The sequence below is a fragment of the Poecilia latipinna genome, unplaced genomic scaffold (assembly GCF_001443285.1).
Source record: "Poecilia latipinna isolate Pla-1442-1.1 unplaced genomic scaffold, P_latipinna-1.0 Scaffold801, whole genome shotgun sequence".
In the NCBI taxonomy this organism is placed as follows: domain Eukaryota; kingdom Metazoa; phylum Chordata; class Actinopteri; order Cyprinodontiformes; family Poeciliidae; genus Poecilia; species Poecilia latipinna.
The window spans coordinates 172,828-191,863 of record NW_015113417.1 but is presented as its reverse complement, the minus strand read 5'-3'; the positions used below and the strand labels follow the sequence as shown (position 1 = coordinate 191,863).

At 34.6% G+C, this 19,036-nt stretch overlaps 1 protein-coding gene and 1 long non-coding RNA gene across 4 annotated transcripts in view; both read left to right on the top strand.

The window, feature by feature from the left end:
• Positions 1–8,593, top strand: part of LOC106956256 (double C2-like domain-containing protein alpha) — a 49,546-nt gene extending 40,953 nt beyond the window's left edge. For all 3 annotated transcript variants that reach the window (XM_015046977.1, XM_015046976.1, XM_015046978.1), the window contains exons 9-11: positions 5,391–5,472; positions 5,597–5,693; positions 8,133–8,593. In XM_015046977.1, coding sequence (XP_014902463.1) covers positions 5,391–5,472; positions 5,597–5,693; positions 8,133–8,269 — 316 coding nt within the window. In that variant the 3' untranslated portion in view covers positions 8,270–8,593. The remainder of the gene's footprint in view (positions 1–5,390; positions 5,473–5,596; positions 5,694–8,132) is intronic.
• Positions 8,594–13,231: 4,638 nt separating this feature from the next.
• LOC106956254 (uncharacterized) lies at positions 13,232–15,246 on the top strand. Its single transcript, XR_001426739.1, has 3 exons — positions 13,232–13,382; positions 13,492–13,592; positions 14,825–15,246. It is a non-coding gene; the product is annotated as an uncharacterized LOC106956254 (long non-coding RNA).
• The last annotated feature ends 3,790 nt before the right edge of the window (positions 15,247–19,036 follow it).

Genomic DNA, 19,036 nt, shown 5'->3' with positions numbered 1-19,036 from the left:
GCACACTAGTGTGCCGCGGAACAGTGGTTGAAAAACACTGCTCTAGGCTGCAGAGGGACACATATTGTTTGCTTCAAAACCACCTGGATCAAAGCAATTTTTACCTTTATGCTGCCAAATTACTTCAATCAATCCCTCCGGTTTTTGTAAATTTACTCTAAATGGACAAATGCTCACATTTTTTGTGCTGATGCATAAATGTGATTTAAATGCGTTAGGGCCACATTCAGAAAATAAAAACAATAAAATTGTGGAAATGAAGATGTGCAAGAATAAAGTCAAGATGACACGAGAATATAAGATATAATTCTAATATTACAATTTCATTTTCTCATATTTGAACTTTATTATGTTAATTCTACAACTTTATTCTCATATTATTAGCACTTTTATTCTTGCAATATTAGGAAATTATTATCACAATACTATGACTTTATTCTCACATTATTTTAAGTTTATTATCACAACTTTATTCTCGTAATATTATGACTTTTTTCTCATATTATTATGACTTTATTTTTTATTTTTTTAGTACGGCCCTAATACACTGTCATAAGTGATATTAACTCCCACCTGCAGGTGGCAGTGTTTCTTACTTCTCCTACTCTGCTTCCTCAGCCTTTCTTGATCTCAAGTTATAGTGCATAATCAATACGGCGAGTAACAAAAAGTCACATTCATCATCAATAATTCAAAGTTAGCACCACAAAATATTTGATTTTTATTACAAAAAAATCACAAAAACAATTGTGAAATCCTGGAGGAACTGATAAATGTAAAATGATATTCAATATTATTTAATTTTTAGAAGTACTTATTGAATGCAGAGACAGATATTTATTGATATTTTAGTTGTTTACTAATGCGATTTATCAATACATTCTGGCACAACCAGTTTCTGGCTAAACTTTGCTAGTTTTTGATTTATATTCCCTCTCAGTTCACCGTTGTGACGAGCTGTTGCCTGGAAAAAACCCAAAATCCGTTTTCTGTCAGAGGCGGCCCAGCCAGTCATCTGGCTCACCATTTGGCATTTGTCAGGTCTTTGCACTTGCCCAACTCCCCTGTGCTCAACATGTTCACGAACTGACTGCTTAATGTCTCATGTCCCCAGCTGCTACTGATAGTCAAGATGAAAACAAAATGTAAGCCAGAATCTGAACAATAAGTTTTAATACAACCACCTGGATCTAGATGTTTCTGTGGTAGCCATTTACATAAATGAGTCTAAATCAGGTTAAATTTGGGTTGGTCGCCTTTGGCACCCTGTGTATTTACAGTTACACCTAAAATTAACTACAACAAAGTATATTTATTGGGGAAAAAATGCAAAATATCAGTTGTTTGCAATCAATAAATCAAACAAAAACTATTTAAATAACAAAACTAATAGGACAAATTTAAAGGCAACCAGTTATTCAAAATTCACATTTTGCACATTTCTGAACTTCCATTTGAGTCTCAGTTGCTTCTATAAACACTCAACCATTTTTTGGCAACAAGTTAATGTCTTTTTTTTTTTTTTTTTTTTTGTGGTCTCTGGAAAATGAGTCGCTTCAAAAACCTCCCAATTGTTAAGTTACATTCCACAGGGACTGCACCGTTACCTAGCAACCCCAGAGGAGTTCCCCCCATTACTTAGCAACCCAAGAATGTTTAGTCAGCTAGTTTTTACCTTTTACCGCTGTATGCGCTTCACAATGGCTGCTGGAAAAGAAAAGCGTTTTGTTGTTGACTAACCATCCAGAAACCACTTTCTGCTTTCTTTTCGATTGTGCAGGAGGCTCTACTAATGCTTTTTAAAGATGTACAGTTGCATAATTGCGCATCTGTTTCCAGCCATTTTCACCTGCGAGTTTAAAATGACAAGACACTCTAAAATAAAATCTCATAATCTAAGGATGATTTTGTGTAAAAAAATGTTACTAGCATGTTTTGTTTAGCTCATAGATCTATCATAACCTGTTCAAGGAAGCATTTGAGACCCAAATAAAATATGAACATGTGAAATTTGCATAATAGATCCCTTTAATGTAGAAAACTAAAATCACATTGCATGGGAAAAATATCTGTTTTTAATTGAAATTCTGTCAGTGGAACTATAACTTTTTCATCAATATTAAAGAATAATTGACCCAAAACAAACTCCTGCATCTTTCTGAAAAGCCGCTTGTGAGTTAGTTTTGTTTTATTACCAGTGTACTAGAAAGTACACCAAAAATATTTGGTAATATTTGTAGTTTTTTTTTTTTTTTTACAGTGTAGAGACTTTAATTCAGGGAAAATAATGCTAGAAGTTGGAATTATCCATTGAAGATAGGATTTAAATTCCTTTTAATAATATTTAATCAAACTGTTTCACCTCTTCTTGTGTAATTGGTCTGTTCTGGTGAATGAATACTTTTAGTTGCCAAGTCTTTGACGCTGTAATCGACGTTGTATGTCCAGTTTTTGTGGCTCTGAGTCCAAACTATTTAGGCCGTCTGGGGTTTTTGGTGTTGCGTACCAGATGTCCAGCATAGATTGATGCTCTGACAGTTCACACCCGTTTCAGGATGAATCCTCCAGCCTGCTCTGTTTTATCGCCTCTCATGTTTTGGTCTTATGAGGCCTTTGGAAGACGCTAGATAACATTTTGTGGCCATTTTTTAAGCTTTGAGTTAACTCCACTGAGGATAATGGTGACAAGTTATCATTCCGTACATGGAAGCCATTTTAAAATGTATGTTACTCAAATATAAAGGTGTCATTGTTGACGTCTTAAAAAATGCGCTGATCTCCAGCTCAGAGTATCATCTTTGGGATGTGTTTTACCACAGAAGGGGAATCAGATTATAGAGATATTGTTGGTGTCATGAGGTCGTCTGGAGTTTCATTACTCACTGACGACAGGAAAGCGTTGCTGTGTGTGTGTGTCAGTGGCTCCACCAGGGAGGGCAGGAAGGTCCTTCAGCTGAATTATGCAACTTGACAGAACGTGAACGAATGAGATGTAAAACCCCTCTGTGTTGTCACTGGCTGGTGATTGCTGCTGTGGCTTTGAGGTGGTTGTTGGCATGAGTAGAAGAGTTTAAAACACAGCAATAGCATGCTTCAAATGTACATTTTCTGCTTAAATTACATTTGTTTCTATCTAGAGAGTTTTAATTTTACAAAGAAAATAAGAGTTAGTGCAGATATTTAGGTCTGAATCACGTCACAACCAGCTTTTAACTCTTCCTGACAACGATTATCAATAATATTTTAAAGTAAGCTAATATAGCTAAGCTAATGTGGGGGAAGCTTTTGTAGCTAATATAAAATTTAACGCTACTATACGTAGGCTGGCTATATTTCATAGCAGCATAGGGCTAAGATAGATAACACAGCTAATATAAACATTGAGTTAATGCTAAAGGATAAGTTATAAAATAGCAAAACTAATAAAGTATCATATAGTAGCAGCTAACATAAAGGCTAATATACCTAACATATAAGCCAAGCTAAACAAGTGAAGTGATGCTAATATAAGAAGTTAGCTAATGGAAGAATAGCTAATTTCTTACATCTCTTAAACTCATACATTTATTGAAATGTTAACTCTTAACTCCTCCAAAATTGTTTCGTTGTTTGATAAAAGGTCCTAAATTAGAACTACAAACCAATGTTTGTATTTAGACAGTAAAATGTTTGTTCTTTGTCTTTTTAGCTGGTTTTACACTAACAAGTAAGATTAAAATATAAAAATGTATAATTTCTGATACCGTACAGTGCAGAGGACTGCAGTTTGTCTTGCCGTTTTCTCTATTTTCTTCTTTCTCATCAAGTTTTCTCACCATCTTCTCAGCATCACCCAAACCCACTCGTCCTTCTCACACCCATCTGATACGCCGTTCGTCCCATCATGCACCTGCGTTTTGCTTTACATGCATGCTCACATCTCTGGCCTTTGGCGGGAGCTTCTTCCCAGATGCTTTGTTGTGTCTGAGAGCGTGTGGGAACATACGCATCCTGAGCTGTGGGTGGTGGGTGGAAAGCAAATGTGAATAGTGATTTTTTGCCATTCTCCTTCCAGCTGGCTCAAAAATATCCAGCGAATTTAATGACAGCCTGCAAACGCTGCTGCTGTTTGCAAGTCTGTGCTGTGTTGCTGAGAGAAAAGAGTTGGTTCTTCTTTACTATTTAACATGCTAAGTTAATTTAGTTTGGCTTTTTTTTTTTGAGAGTTGGTGTTTTAAACAGAGTTGGGTAGTAACTAGGATAGCACTTTATTTGAAGGGATGTGCAACATTAACACTTTTAATTGACTTTTAATGTGAATTTTGCATTAAAATTGTCATTATTTACTAAAAGATACTTTATGGCTGCAGTCATAAACATAGTCTTATGCACAACCCTTCAAATAAAGTCTTAACATAACTAGTTACTAGTTACTTTAGAAACTTTTTTTTGGGAAAAAAAACTTTTAAAACTATTTTTACTACGCTGTACTTTTTACTTTTACTTGAGTAATTTTTATTTAATGAAATGTCGCCAGTCTTTCTTGCTTAAAGTTTTTGAATACTTTACCCACATTGCAAAAAACTCATCTAGTCTCTAAAGCAAATATCTTATTACACATGAAATAAGACAAAACTAACTTACAGGTAACTTTTCAGCAAGATACAGGAGCTTGTTTTAAATAATTAATTCCTCAATATTGATGAAAATGTTCTAGTTCAGCTGGTAGAATATTTCAGTTATAACAAGACATTTTTCCCCATGATAAAAGTAAAATAATAAATATGTAAGCTAATAAATTTATAATAGTTAATATACTGTAGGTGTTGGGTTGACATAGGTAAAATACAACGGCTAAAATTGTGTAAAATTAGATAGTGTAGCTAATTCAATAGCTAGATATACATAAAAAGAGATCATGTATCTAATGCAATCTCTAAATTAAAATAAGAGTTAATGAAGCTAATACATTAGCTAACCTTATAAAAGAGAAGCTAATGTGGCTAATGTAAGAGTTGGGCTAATTTGAGAGATAGTAAAGCATTTCATATAATCGCAGTGCTATTGCAAGATTACCTCGTGTAGTAGCTAAATTGATGCATTCATTTAGCAATGATAATAATGAAGCTAATTATGTGCATTATAATTAGCTAATAGTGAATGCAAGATGAAATGTAAAATAGCTAATCTAATAAAAGATTAAAAAAAATGGTAAATTAACCATTTACTGCCGTTTGTCTAATATATGTAATATAGTAGCCATGTTAATCCAGCTAACAATAAAGCTAAGCTAACACAAGAAAAGCTAATGGTTGAATAGTTGTGCAACTGTTCTGATCGTCTCTAAATTTATGCTAAACTTATCTTACTGAATCTTAAGGATCAGTCGTTGTCATGTTTGTCTGTTCCAGGTACCTGAAGCCAGATGTCCAGAAGAAATCCAAACACAAAACAGCCGTCATAAAAAAGACTCTCAACCCAGAGTTTAATGAGGTAACCTCCATGTTTGTGTGTGTAACTGAGACAGGCGCTTTTGATTTCAGAGTTTGCTTCTTTTCATCTTCCACCTAATTTTAGAGAATATTTTGTGACCTTCTGGCCTCTTTCTTCTCCCCAGGAGTTCTTCTATGAGATCTCCTTCACAGAGTTAGCTTCTAAGACACTAGAGGTCACAGTTTGGGACTACGACCTGGGGAAGTCCAACGACTTCATAGGTGAGTTCATTACAGAAACACTGATTAATAATAATAAAGGTGTTTTTGTCTTATTAGGTATAATTCTTTCTAATAGCCTCATGTACAACACTAGATGTTGAGGATGTTCTGAATTAGCTGTTAACACAGAGCAGTGGAGCTCTGTGTAAAACCCAGATGGGTGTCGGTTCGTTTAAACTTACCACAGGCTACTGGGTGTAAGCGATCACATTTATTTGTGTTGTAAATATATTTTCCTGCCTTTACTTCTTCAGACATGTTTTTGTAAGGATTTCTACTGCAGAGATTGGAGCCAAATCTGTGGAGTTCACTTTGTAAAGTTACACAAAAATTAGTAATAATGTGAGTAATTTCGCTTGTCATACAATAAAACATTTTCAAGCTAAATATTTAGTTTGCTACATAAATACTTAGTTTTAAGCTAAATATTTAGTTTAGAGGTATATATTTACCATCAAATTAAATATTTAGCTTGCTACCCAAATAATTAGTTTGNAGATANATATTTAGTTTATAGCTAACTAACAAAATAAATAATTTGAAGCCAAATAATTAGTTTGAAGCTAAATATTTAGTTTATTTAGTTTATTAGCTAAATATTTAGCTGTTTCGTTAGCCAGCTAACTAAATATTGACTGGCTATTTATCCATAACTAGTTTTATTTTTATTCTTCATACTTAGTTATCCAGTTAACTAAGTATTTAGTTAGCTGGATAACAAAATACTTAGTCAGCTAAATATTTTACTTGGAGGTAAATATTTATTTGAAATTGTGATATTTATAAATTAATTAGAAATATGACTTTAAAAAATGACCTCCCATCTTTTCTCATTACTCGTTACATAACGGGTATTTCTATGGTTAATTATTGACTGTGTAACTTTACAAACGTCCCCTCATACAATCTGACCTCTTCTTTATTTTTATTTTTCAGTGACTTAAAGACATTTTTGTAAATCAAGTCTCATGTCAGTGATAGATGCAGGCAGATGGTGTTTAAAATCTTTAAAAGAATCTCACAAATGAAAGATTTTTAACAACACTGGAGGTAAATAATTGTATAAAACAGCTCATCACTGCGTAGCTTTCAGGAAACAGTGTTTCTGTGTCGAATGACGCTCCTGGTCTGGTTCTAAATTTGCACACGGATCTCATTGCAATTGAAATATATTCATGTGATGTAATGCAAGTAATAGTGAATGCCCATGGGCATCTGCATAGAGCCGCTGGGGAGAGTTTCATGGTGTGCAATCCGTCAGCGAAGGTGACAAGGGCAACCTCACTTATTAATATTTAATTTGTAATTTCCACTTTCAACATTTAAGCTCTGCATGTTGAACCTGTTCACATTTTTCAACTTCTAGACTTTAAATCTAGGGGCAGACATTTCATACTTGTTACTTATTTATGCAAACAAGAGAAAATATTAATGGTACTAAAAAAAATAATTCAAAATCAGACTGATATTTTCTTCCAAATCATGTATTGCATTTCAGCCTCGTAAAAATACAAGTTTAGTTCTACAACTAAAAAAGTCTATTTTTGTTTTACTGCTGAAATATTTACTGCTATTTCAGCACCTTATGGTCAAAATCCTGATAAACTCAATTAAAAAATAAATTATTTATCCCAGAAAGAAACTAACTGATCTCCAGTAGCAGTCAGTCATGCAACAAATCTGAGGAGGCCTCTGACTGAAGACTTTTGCTGTTTGCCAACAGCTCAATTTCTGGGCAGCAGAGACATTTCACAGCAACAAACTGCAAAAAACTCAAATATCACCAAGTATTTTTGTCTAGTTTTTGGTGCAAATATCTTAGTTTAAAATAAACAAAACTAACTTAAAGTAACTTTTCAGCAAAATATAGGAGGTTATTTTAAGTCAATAATTACTTAATATTGATTTAAAAAATACTAGTTCCACTGGCAGAATATCTCACTTATAATAAGACATTTATATAATAATTGAACTAGAACTTTTTCATTAATATTATGGAATTATAGACAACAGAAAACTTCTGTATTTTGCTCAAAAGTTACCAGTAAATTACTTGTTAGAATAAAGTTGGTAATTTTTACGTTATTCTCATAATATTATAACTTTGTTGACTTTGTTCTGGTAATTTCATATATTTTTTAATTTTTATTATTATGGCCTTATTACGCCATTGTAACTTTCAGCTATAAAATCATTACATTTAAAATTAGAAACCTATAAAAAACTATATATATATTTAAAATCAGAAAGTATGTTTAATACTTGCTTAAAAGTTTTTTTTTAATCTCATGGACATATATTCTAATTTATTGAATACAACGTGTCTGGGTTTGACATTTTGGACGTTTTGATGACATCATTAGAGGTTATACCTGAGCCTCTACACATCCCTCGTCTCTGGGTTTGAAAACTCTTCTTCTGCGTCTCTGCTCTGGTTAGGGGGCGTCTCCTTCGGCTGCCACTCGCAGGGCGACGCTCTGCAGCACTGGATCGACTGTCTGAAGAACAAGGGCCAGAAGGTGGAGCGCTGGCACACCCTGACCAACGAGCTGCCCGGCTCCACGGTGCAGGAGTGAAACCGAGACGATTTGCCGCACGCGCTGAGCACGTCCTGCATGACTGCCATGGATTCATTTCCTGCTGACTGAAAGCAGCAGTAACCTAACATTTGAGCTAGATGGACTTAATTTAAAGGTGACCTATTATGCTTCCTTCATCAGGTGAGGACAGGTCTCTGGTCTACACAAAACTTGTTCATCACATTGTTTGCACAAAATAATGAGATTTTTAATGAGGTCTTTTAAGAATGAGTTGTTTCAGGGCATCCTGTCACTTTAAATCCACGCCTGCCCCCCAACTTAACGTTTACACTCGCAAGTGAAAATGGCTGCAAGCAGACGCGCAATTATACAACTATACCAAGAAGAATGCAGCAAGTGGTTTCTTGATGGTAAGTCAACAACAAAACACTTGGCTTTTCCAGCAGCCATTATAAAGCAGTAAAACCAGCAGGAGCTCTGCTTTGGTTGCTAGGTGACAGGCGGAGTTCCGCTGGGGTTGCTAGGTAACGGCGTAGTGGCCGTAGACCCTGCCTAAAATGAGCTGGATGTCTTTTTTTTTTTTAATCGCTTGGGTTGTTTTTAGAACATCAATCAACTATCAATCAAGTTTATAGTACAGGGCATGTCAACAACATGGCAGTTCAAAGTGTTTTACATTGTGAAAACATAAAACAAAACATTAAAAACACGACATATGGTCAACAGTTGTGAAAACCAAGAACAGACATCGAATATGTTGGTTAATTTTCCATTTATTTTGGTTCAAAAGCAACTCTAACAGTCCAGACCAAAAGTACTTGGTAAGATTTTGTGTTTTTGAAGTGTGGAAGAATAAAAACGTGGAAAAAATGAATTTTGGATAATAGGTCCCCTTTAAAAACATTCGCAGACGTTCATGTCTGTCTGGAGAATCTAAAGGCTTCAATCTGATCTGATTTAACAAGAAATCCTGCATGTAGTGTGTGTGAGAACAGGGAGGGAGTTTTAATTATCCTGCAGTTTGACTTCCAGCCAGCTTTGCTTGCTTTTATTAAATCCTGTCAGTTATTTCCATTAACTCCTGACATTAAATCTTGACGTCCCTGGCAATAACTTTCTTTTCTTCCCTGATGCTTCCAGAGATTTCCAAGTGGTCTTAATCCTGCCGGACGTTCCCCATCTATTGATCTGCCTGTCACTGGGCCCAGGCTGATAGGATAATTGGCTCTTTTAATGTCGATGGTTCGTGTGAGTCGTTTGCATGTTTGATGTTGATGGAGTAAAAGAAGAGTTTTATTCTAACTCGCATTTCGACGTCTGTAACAGTTGTTTGACGTGTCAGCTCTGATATTTATGTGTCGATGCTTTGTTTTTTATATATATACATGTATAAAAATAAAGCAGATGGCGGCAGTTTAATTAATAAATGACACTATCAGCCTGTTTGTCGAACACAAATCAGTGATGAATTGTTTTAAAAACAACAGTGTTGTGTGATACCTCTGTATTTACCAAGCTGCAGGTTTTATCTGTGATGAATGAGGCTAATGCTAACAATAATAATAATAATAATAATAATAATAATAATAATAATAATGGTGTTAATATGTAAATACTTTTGGTGTTTTAACTGTTTTGAATATTTGTTATTTTGGAAAGTGGGCATGATTGTTGTTTGTTTCTTTATAAAGCATTTCTTTATATAACTGGTTGCAAAGTGGCCTCTGTGAACCTCTGCTGTTTATGCACAGCCCAGCGGCAACTCAATAAAGCTAAATACTGCCACCTAGTGTCCCGGACCTGCAACTGCAACATATTTTCTAACAGGTGAAAACGTTTACTTTATAAAACAGAAATTAAAAGAATCAAAAGAACTACGTGGAGAAGCAACATGCATAGTAAACTCCATGTTTATTGGAAATTCTGGTAAGGATTTCTAAATTAAATCTTTTATTTTAAATTGAACATTTTAGAAAAATTCAACCATTTGAGTTGATTTATTCATTGGGAAACAGACACTAGATAAAAAATTATTTAAAATAAAAAATAAAACACATATACCACACAATTCCTTTGAAGTAAAAAGTAACTTAAACTTTTTAAAATATATATAGATTACTGTGTTATATAAAGTTTCTTTGTTTAAATTTTTAATATATTTCAGAAAAAAAAGCACAACACGTTCCCTTACAATCGTCCTGAAACCACCAGTACAGTGTTGCGACAGAGGAAGAATACAAAATTAATTAATTAAATAATTAATTAAAAACAACATTAAGGGTGTAAAAATAAAAACAAAAATTAAATAGACTATGTAAATTATTTTGTCTATGCTGCGACTGACCGGTGATCAGCTATTTACGGTTAGAAAATATTTCATATTTTTAATAAAAATTACATACAGCTTTAAGGGCTCAAGTAAAAGATGTAAATTCATATTTTAATGACACTTTGACATTTTTTCAATATTTTATGTCAGTGCCCGCTGATCCCTTTGCAGCCACGTCACTAAATCATTTGAGGCGCCATGATGGACGTCGGAAGTGAGGGACTGGAGCGACTGAAACTGTTTTCCAAACTTGTTTTTTGCCGGTTATTCGTGGCTTCTACTTGTTTAAGTCGAGCTAATTTGTGAACGTAACTCACCTGGTTGTGGCTCATATACGGCGGTATTTACAAAAGTTGGAAACAGCTAGCTTAGAAACCGACCCATACCTTCTCCCTCCTGACGTGTTAATCAAATTACTGACTTTGCCTGAATTCACACCACATGATTTATATCACTACGTCATAAACAGAGTTTACCTTTACACCGGAGCAGCCTTAAAAACGCACAAAAGACGAGACTAAACATTATTTTCCATGCATGCTAGGCTACATGACGGTGCCTCGTTGTCTCCATGGTTACCAACGGTTAGACGCGCCTTTTCCATACTGCAGTGTTTGACATCTTCCTAATCACATTTAAAGTACATGAATGTTAATCTTCTTACCTTGTAAAAAGTATTTGCAGCAAATGTTCAGGTTAATCGCGTACGCTAACGCGTTACCGTTGACAGTCCTATGATGCTAGCTGAGAAATAACCGAAGTTAGCTTTAGCAAATAAGCGAGAGTAGCTCAATATCACCACATAAAAAAACTCAAACAAAAACAAAACTGCAATACAATGTTTTTTTTTTTTTTAAATAGTACTTACCAGGTGAAAGTTATTGTTGGCCCGCCCTCCAGCCCGTGAAAGTTCGCCTCTAGCCCGTAAATATCCCCCAATGCAACTGTACATTAAAAATTTACAGTACAGCTGTACTGCATTATCTCCCAATTCACACTCCTCAGATCTGGTTTCACACTTTGCTTTATTTGTTTGACGTTCTGGGGACTTGGGCAAATTTGCAATTTCTTCCAAGTCTTTAAGCAGTCGCATCTTTTCATACAGGTGGAGCTGTCATACAGCACTCATAGTTTTTCTCCAAGAAGTTTCTCTTTTCAATTCCCTCAGGTAGCGATGCCATGGTTTACCACAGTTCTTGAAGAAGAAAATGTAAGTACTGTTGAAGGTTGACAATCAGTTTAAGTAAAGTTTGTGGTTCTGACGGACAAGGGAAAAGCAAAGGGATGGGGATTTGAGCGTTGTTGTGACTTTGATTTTTGTGGCCTGCAGCTTCGGAGGTTTGATTGTCAGGGACCTCAGGGACGTTCTCTACCTGGACATTTACGTGGGTTTGTTTGTGAGAAACACCATGGACATTCTCCTTTTGAACATTTCCTTCAGTTTGTTCATCAGGGACACCAGGGACATTCTCCTTTTGAACATTTCCTTCGGTTTGTTCGTCAGGGTCTTTCTCCTTTTGAACATTTTCTTTGGTTTGTTCGTCAGGGTCATTCTCCTTTTGAACATTTCCTTTGGTTTGTTCGTCAGGGTCATTCTCCTCTTGAACATTTCCTTCGGTTTGGTCATCAGGGACACCAGGGACATTCTCTGCCTGGATGTGTTCTGGTTCATAAAAAGTCAGTGAAGCGTGCTGCATTTCAGTAATTTCAAGAGAAATCTTCTGGTCAATGGGGGCGCGTAACTCCAACAAGACCTGAAATGAAAGCTTCTTCCTCTCAGGTGGCTGTGTCTCCAATAGCTCATCCACTATCTCCTGTGTTTGGGAGATGCTTTCATTTTCAGTGACCAGTTGAGTAGAGAAGACAGGTTTGTGTTCTTCAAACCACATTTTGAATGGTATTTTCTTTTTCTTGTTGTCCCTCGTCTTATGGATGTTTTAAAATGTGACAATTCCCTTTATTTCTCCTTTTATTCCCAAGGAAGCACCAGGCTTCCTCCTTGTAAAAGAATAAGTTATACTGAAGCAGAGCGTCACGTCCAAACGGTCAATAGAAAAATAATTCTGTTAAATACATTTACTGTAAATCTGACCTGAAATCACCTAAGGTTTTACTTTGAGACTCATCTTCCATGAACTCAGTTTGTTCTGTCTGACAGGGCAGGTCAAAGGTCAGCATCAGTGCATCATAGTGTTTATGTAAAAACACAGCCGGTCACAAGCAGAGCTGACTGACCGGATCAGGAGCCGAGTCAGACAAGCAAGACGCAGCCTCTCTGCAGCTGCAGTTTGTGATTATTGTGCGTTTTCTTCTTCCCGCTGGGAGGGAAAGATGCTCGGTGCGAAATAAGAGTCGGCTGCTGATGTTTCATCACTGTCACCGTTTATTTCTGGACGACTACATCGCAGGCGATATGTCCTTTCCAGATGCTGTCACTCGGAGACACAGTCAAAGTTCAAAATGTGTGATTAACGATATTAAAATGCATAATTAGATAAATACATTAACACTCTGCTGGAGGAAAAAGGTGTGGTGCAACTTGATTATAATTTTAATGCGAGTTAATTACAGGTTCTGTAAATAATTAATTGCAATGAATCACTATCTAATAAAAATTTATATATATAAATAATCATAAATAGGTGATAAAGTTACATTTATTTGAGTAACTTTGGAAAGAATTGACTTTTAGGAGTAGTTTTACTACACTGTACTTTTAACATGCGTAATATTTTTGAATCTGCTTCTTTACCGCATCAATATGAGGTTACACCATGCTGCTGATGTTTTCATCTTCTTCCAGTCTGTGATCGCCATCAGGTACGTGAATCAGCTTTATGACCTCAGTCTCTTTCACTTACAGTAAATAGACGCCGCACACAGAATAAATTAGGTCAGCTCTTCATCAGCATATTGATGTCATCCTCAGTAACTGCGCGGTCTGCGCTTTTTCATGTGGAGCAAATGTGACGCTCAACCAAAAACCTGATAAACACACAGCTTGTGCTGCCCCCTGTTGGACGCCTATAGGTTAGACACTTGTATTTGAATGACAAAACTAAATTTACTTTTTAATTATTGTCTAGTAAGATTAGTTGGAAGCAAAAGTAATTTACAAAGTTGTTCCCTTTTGATGTTTTGCAACGATTTCTAATTAGATCTGCAGGGAAATTGCAAATTATGCTTGAAAGTATGACAGTAAATTTCATTTTGTTTTTATTAGCACAGCATGAAAAGTTATATAATGAGTAAGTTTAATTAAGATGGTTCAGTTATGGGTTATTGTGATAAATCTTTTTAATGGTTGTGAGATTATTTAGGAAACCCTGCATTATAATGCTGAGAAATATATCATTTCTCAGCATTTGTTTTTTGTCATATTTTTATAATAAACAGCAAACTGTCTCTTTAGAAAACTAATAGTAATTAATTAAAACGAGTTAATCAGTTACCAGGTTTTTCCTTGGTAATCTCTAATTTCATAAAGGAAATCAAGTTGGTGGTTAACATCAGTCCAGCAACTTCTGCCTCTATACATTAAATAAAATGTAATAACCCTAAATAAACTACAGAGCAAGAACCGCCAATCAGCAGCTAACAGCAGTTAGCAGCGGCTAACAATTGTAAAATTAAACATAGGTAAAACAGACAACATTACTAATAATAACAGTTAAAAATGTTTACAAAACTTTATATTGTTACTCATGAAATACAGCATGTGGTTAAATTTGTCTAAAATATACGTTTTAACATCATATTTGTAAAATAAACACAGAGCTGCTCCTGGTGTGTATCACAGTTACCAACGGCAACATAAAAAGGGGACGGAGCTGTCAGTTACAGGTTGCTATGGTAACCACCAACGTAACGGAACTTAATACACTAATAAAAAATGTCTGGAGAAACAACTTCTCGACTAAATTAAATAAATAGAAAGGATAAATAAACACATTTTGACAAACTTCACATCTATAATATTGTTAAAATAAAACCCTGTTACACACATTTTCCAAAAAGTTACTTAAGTAAATGTAACTGGTTTATTACGCAACTCTGCTGTATTAACGTTATGTCTTTATTTAGACCAGATACTAAACAACTGGTCTAAATAAAGTGACTCATTCTGGCTGGATTACTATTTTTCTTAATCCAGAATAATTACACCTACTTCCTCTGGATAAATTCACAATAAAAATTCAGGTTTGTTTCTCCATGTAAAGGCAAAGGAAGTAAGCAGCACATAAAGTTGTTTTCCTCACCAGACTGACAACAGAGCATCCAAAAAAATGGCAAGCTGAATCAAGCATCTGTGTTTATTTATGACCCAGCTGGATAATCTCTGACCCACTTTCTGCATCTGGATGTAACCGTGTTGGGCGTACTGATTTCCCTCTGAGTCTATTGTAAACAAAATATATAATTAGCTGAGCGCAAAAAAAATGACTTTAAGTGTCAAAATGTTAAAAGTGGTAGATGGAGGAATTGTTGTTGTCAGATGTTAGTGGAGCGGTTTTATTTCTGTCAGTCTTGTTGAGATTTTTCGCTATTAGTCAGCAGGTTTTTTCTTGACGTGTGACACAAATTTAACAACATATTCACTCAGTGGGTTTATTTTTGTAACCAAAAAAATTCAAAACATCACATCATCACATTTTATCTCCAGGGGTTATTGGGGCGAGAGAACAGGTCGCAACACAGAAACAAAACAGTTTTATCTGTTTATCTTTGGTTTAGTTTTTTTATCTACGAAGCAGTTTGTGATTTTTTTTTCTGTAAAAGGTGCTATAAAAATTAAAATTTACTTACTTTTGTCATGCTTAGAAAGAACCCAGGCATGACAGAGAGATGTAGAAAGAATCAAATTCAGTTTTACATAGTTTTGGTTTATAAATAATTTTTTTGCTTTGTTAAGCCACTTCTCCACATGATTGATTTTATCTTATTATATTACTGTATATTATTTCCTTTATCTTCTTTTAGCTTAGAATTGCAAACAAGGAAACTTCAAGTATTATCAGCATTGAATTGGTTAGCTTCCCCCCCACCACCTTTAATGCAAACTTGCTGTGTATATTTGTGGATGTAGATAATATTTTTAAATTGTGCATTTACAGTTCTGTCAGAATCCATAATAAAAGCTTAGTATTTTATGCTAATTAGCAAATGTTAGCCAACGTGTTTCTATCATGTTAGCTTCTTTAATTAGCAAAGCAGTAACACTGACATCTTAGCAAAGTAACCCTAACTTTTGTTCCCCTCCCTAAAGGTAAAATCTAAAAGTGAAAACATATTTGTCATTTTCAATTTTCTATCTATCCTATTTTGGAGATATAGTATGATATTTATAGTCACCGTTATGTGGTACCAGACACTCTTTTTAGGCATATTAGCATGTTAATATAAAAGCAATTAACTAAGGAATAAATTCAGAACCAGCATCTTCTTAAAATGAGAACACGTCTTGACATAGAATGAGTTTTACATCTCATTAAAACCTAAATATATTCTAATTTAAACAAGAAAGGTATTAAAAAATTACAACTCTCGTCTAGAAGAAATTACAACAAAATAATATTTTTTTTAACAAAGTATTTATTTCCCAGCTATAACAGGCCCTGTATGCTAATTGAGTTGTCTTGCATTAGCATGTAACTCAAAGCAGCAACATGTTTGAGTTAGCAAGGTTTTATCATTTTAAGGTTTCCTCATGAATACATAATTTTACCAAATAAAATTTTTTTATTACATGTTTTGACTAAATTTGAGAATTTGTGCAATATTTTGTGTTAGCATTGCAATCCAGTTATTTTCTTGCATTATTAGCATCCAGGTGGTTATCCCTATGTTTCTTCTGTAATGTTAAGTTCATTTTTATTAGCATTGACAACAGGAAGCGTTTTCCCTGGGTAGGTTGACAGTCCAGCACTGAGCAACCAAGTGCTTAATTGGCCACTTACTCACGCTTAAAGGCTCTTTGGAATGACCAATTAACCAAATAATTATAGTTTTAGACTGCAGGAGGAAGGTGACATACCTGAGAGAATAAGCAAACTCCACGCAGAAAGCGCCACAGCCGAGAACCAGGACTTTCTGCTCCACTGTGCAGCCTAGTGTTGATTTAGTAAATATTTACCACAAAAAATACAAATATTTCCAAGTATTTTGGTCTAGTTTCTAGTGCAAATATCTTAATACACTTGAAATGAAACAAAAACTACCTTACAAGTTACTTTTCAGTAAATAATTCCTTAATGTTGATTAAAAAAAGTTCTAGTTTACTGGGAGATTATTGCACTTATAACAAAACATTTTTCCATCTTATAAGATAAATAATCTGCCAATTAAAAATTGTAAAGAACCAACCGATGTATTTAAGTAGCTCTAATAACAAAGGCAGGTTTTTAGTAGTTTTTACTTTTTTGTTATAGAAAATTCCATTGAATTCCCAAGTCAAGATATTTTTCAGATAAAATAAATAATAATAATAAATAATTTCTTAATATTGATGAAAAGTACTAGTTCCACTGGCAGATTATTTCACTTATAAGACATTTTAATAATTTGTCAGTAGAACTAAAGCAAGCTCCCATGTCTTTCTGAAAAGTTACTTGTGAGTTTTATTTCAAGTGAACTAATACATTTTAGACCAACAATAGTTGGTCATTTCCAAACATATACACTCAGTAAGAATGTTTCAGGTTTCACTTGCAGTGGCTTCGTTAAGCGTTTTAAAAACCCTCTGAGAAAATAATGAGAGCTAGTTTAGCTTTGATTTCTGCTGAAGTCATCCGAGAGTCGGGTTCTCATTAGTCCATCATCAGCGAGTTTCTCTGCCTCTGAGCCGCTCCCTGCAGCGTTTCCTTCTTCTGCTGTATCCAGCAGCAGCAGCAGGCGCTTTGCATCACTGCAGCTTAAACACTGTCACAGAGACAGAGACACTAATACTTCACCCACTTTCCTTAGTCTGGTGTGCATAATTGCAAAAGACAATCTGCTCTTCGCTTGCTAAGCTCTCTGGAAATATCCCACATTTGCTCTGACATTTTTTTTTGTTCGTTGAATTTTCTTTTTCTGTTGCATGGGCTGTAGAAGAATCTAATTTGAACAGGTTGAGTGTTTTTGAATAACTTTTAGTTGTGTTTTAATGGCTGCGTTTTCATTACAAATGCAAAACTTTGTTTCTATAAAACATAATTTCCCAATTGCGGTGTTTCCATTAAAGAAACGCAATTTGAATCACACGTGAATACGTTTGTTCACGCGATACGTCATTAAAAAACGTCGTCATTGTCGTCTTCTTCGTCTCTTTCTGTCGGTTGTTGATCAAGTGACCCGTGACGTAAGAAATGTTTCCATTGCAGTTTTGTAAAGTACTCTAATTTAGATACAGTTGAAAAACCGTGTTTCCATTAAGAAAATTTATTTTTGTAATTCAAATTTGCGCAGTTTCAAAGTCAATGGAAACAGATGCATAGTGCCATTGAATTTGAATTCACTGAAAAATAAAAATAAAATGCCAGAAATAAAATCATAATATTCTAGCAATAAAACTGAAATAATTCGAGAATAAGGTAGTAGTGTTTCTTCTTGCAATTTTACATAATTTTTATTTTTTATTAGGATGGCCTCTAATACTTTGTTGTAAAAAAAATATCAAAACTGAAATTTAAAAAATTATCTGGGCCAGACTTTAGAAATTGTTTACAGGAGCAGTAACCAGATTCCCAAAGATCTTTGGTGTTTTTCCATTTAATGCATGTCATACGAACATTGTACCTTAAAAACTCATAGGTTTATGTGATATTTGTTTTAATATGGTTACAGTGTTATTAATGTAATGCTCAAATTTTTGAAAATTCAGACATTTTAGTACATTTTATTTGAGCCAAATCAGATGAGATGCTTAGACTGTACTTGCTAATACGTAGAACTAAATTATAAAGTCCTGTGATGTGCATGAGTTAATGAGTTAAATATATATATTTTTTTATTAAGACACCACAATTAGTTTTAAAACTAGCCAGGGAACAACAAGTTAAAATTTTGGAAAATATACATTTGCTAAGGATTAAACATATTAATTTCCTTTTTAAAAGAAGATGGAATAAATAATATTTCTATAGCGATCTTTAAATGAGCATCATTTTTGTGTGTAAGGGACACAGGTGGAGCACAAAATGAAGAAATCCCCAAGGCTCAAAGCAAAAATCTCTTCCATCTGCGCTGTTGCTGCTCTTTATCTTGTCAAAACAACACTGAAAAAGCGTCACATGCATTGTGTCTTTATTATGAACGTGTTGCAGAAGTATAATAATCCAGGTGCCAGCTTTTCTTTGTAGGTTACCATCATCATACATGAATAAAAATCCATAACATGCTAACAGCCACAAAGATTATAGAAGCCTGCTGGGAAGACAATGGCTTCCCGCAGGCTGGCTACACAATGCTAACTCATTTAACTAGAGAAATATCAC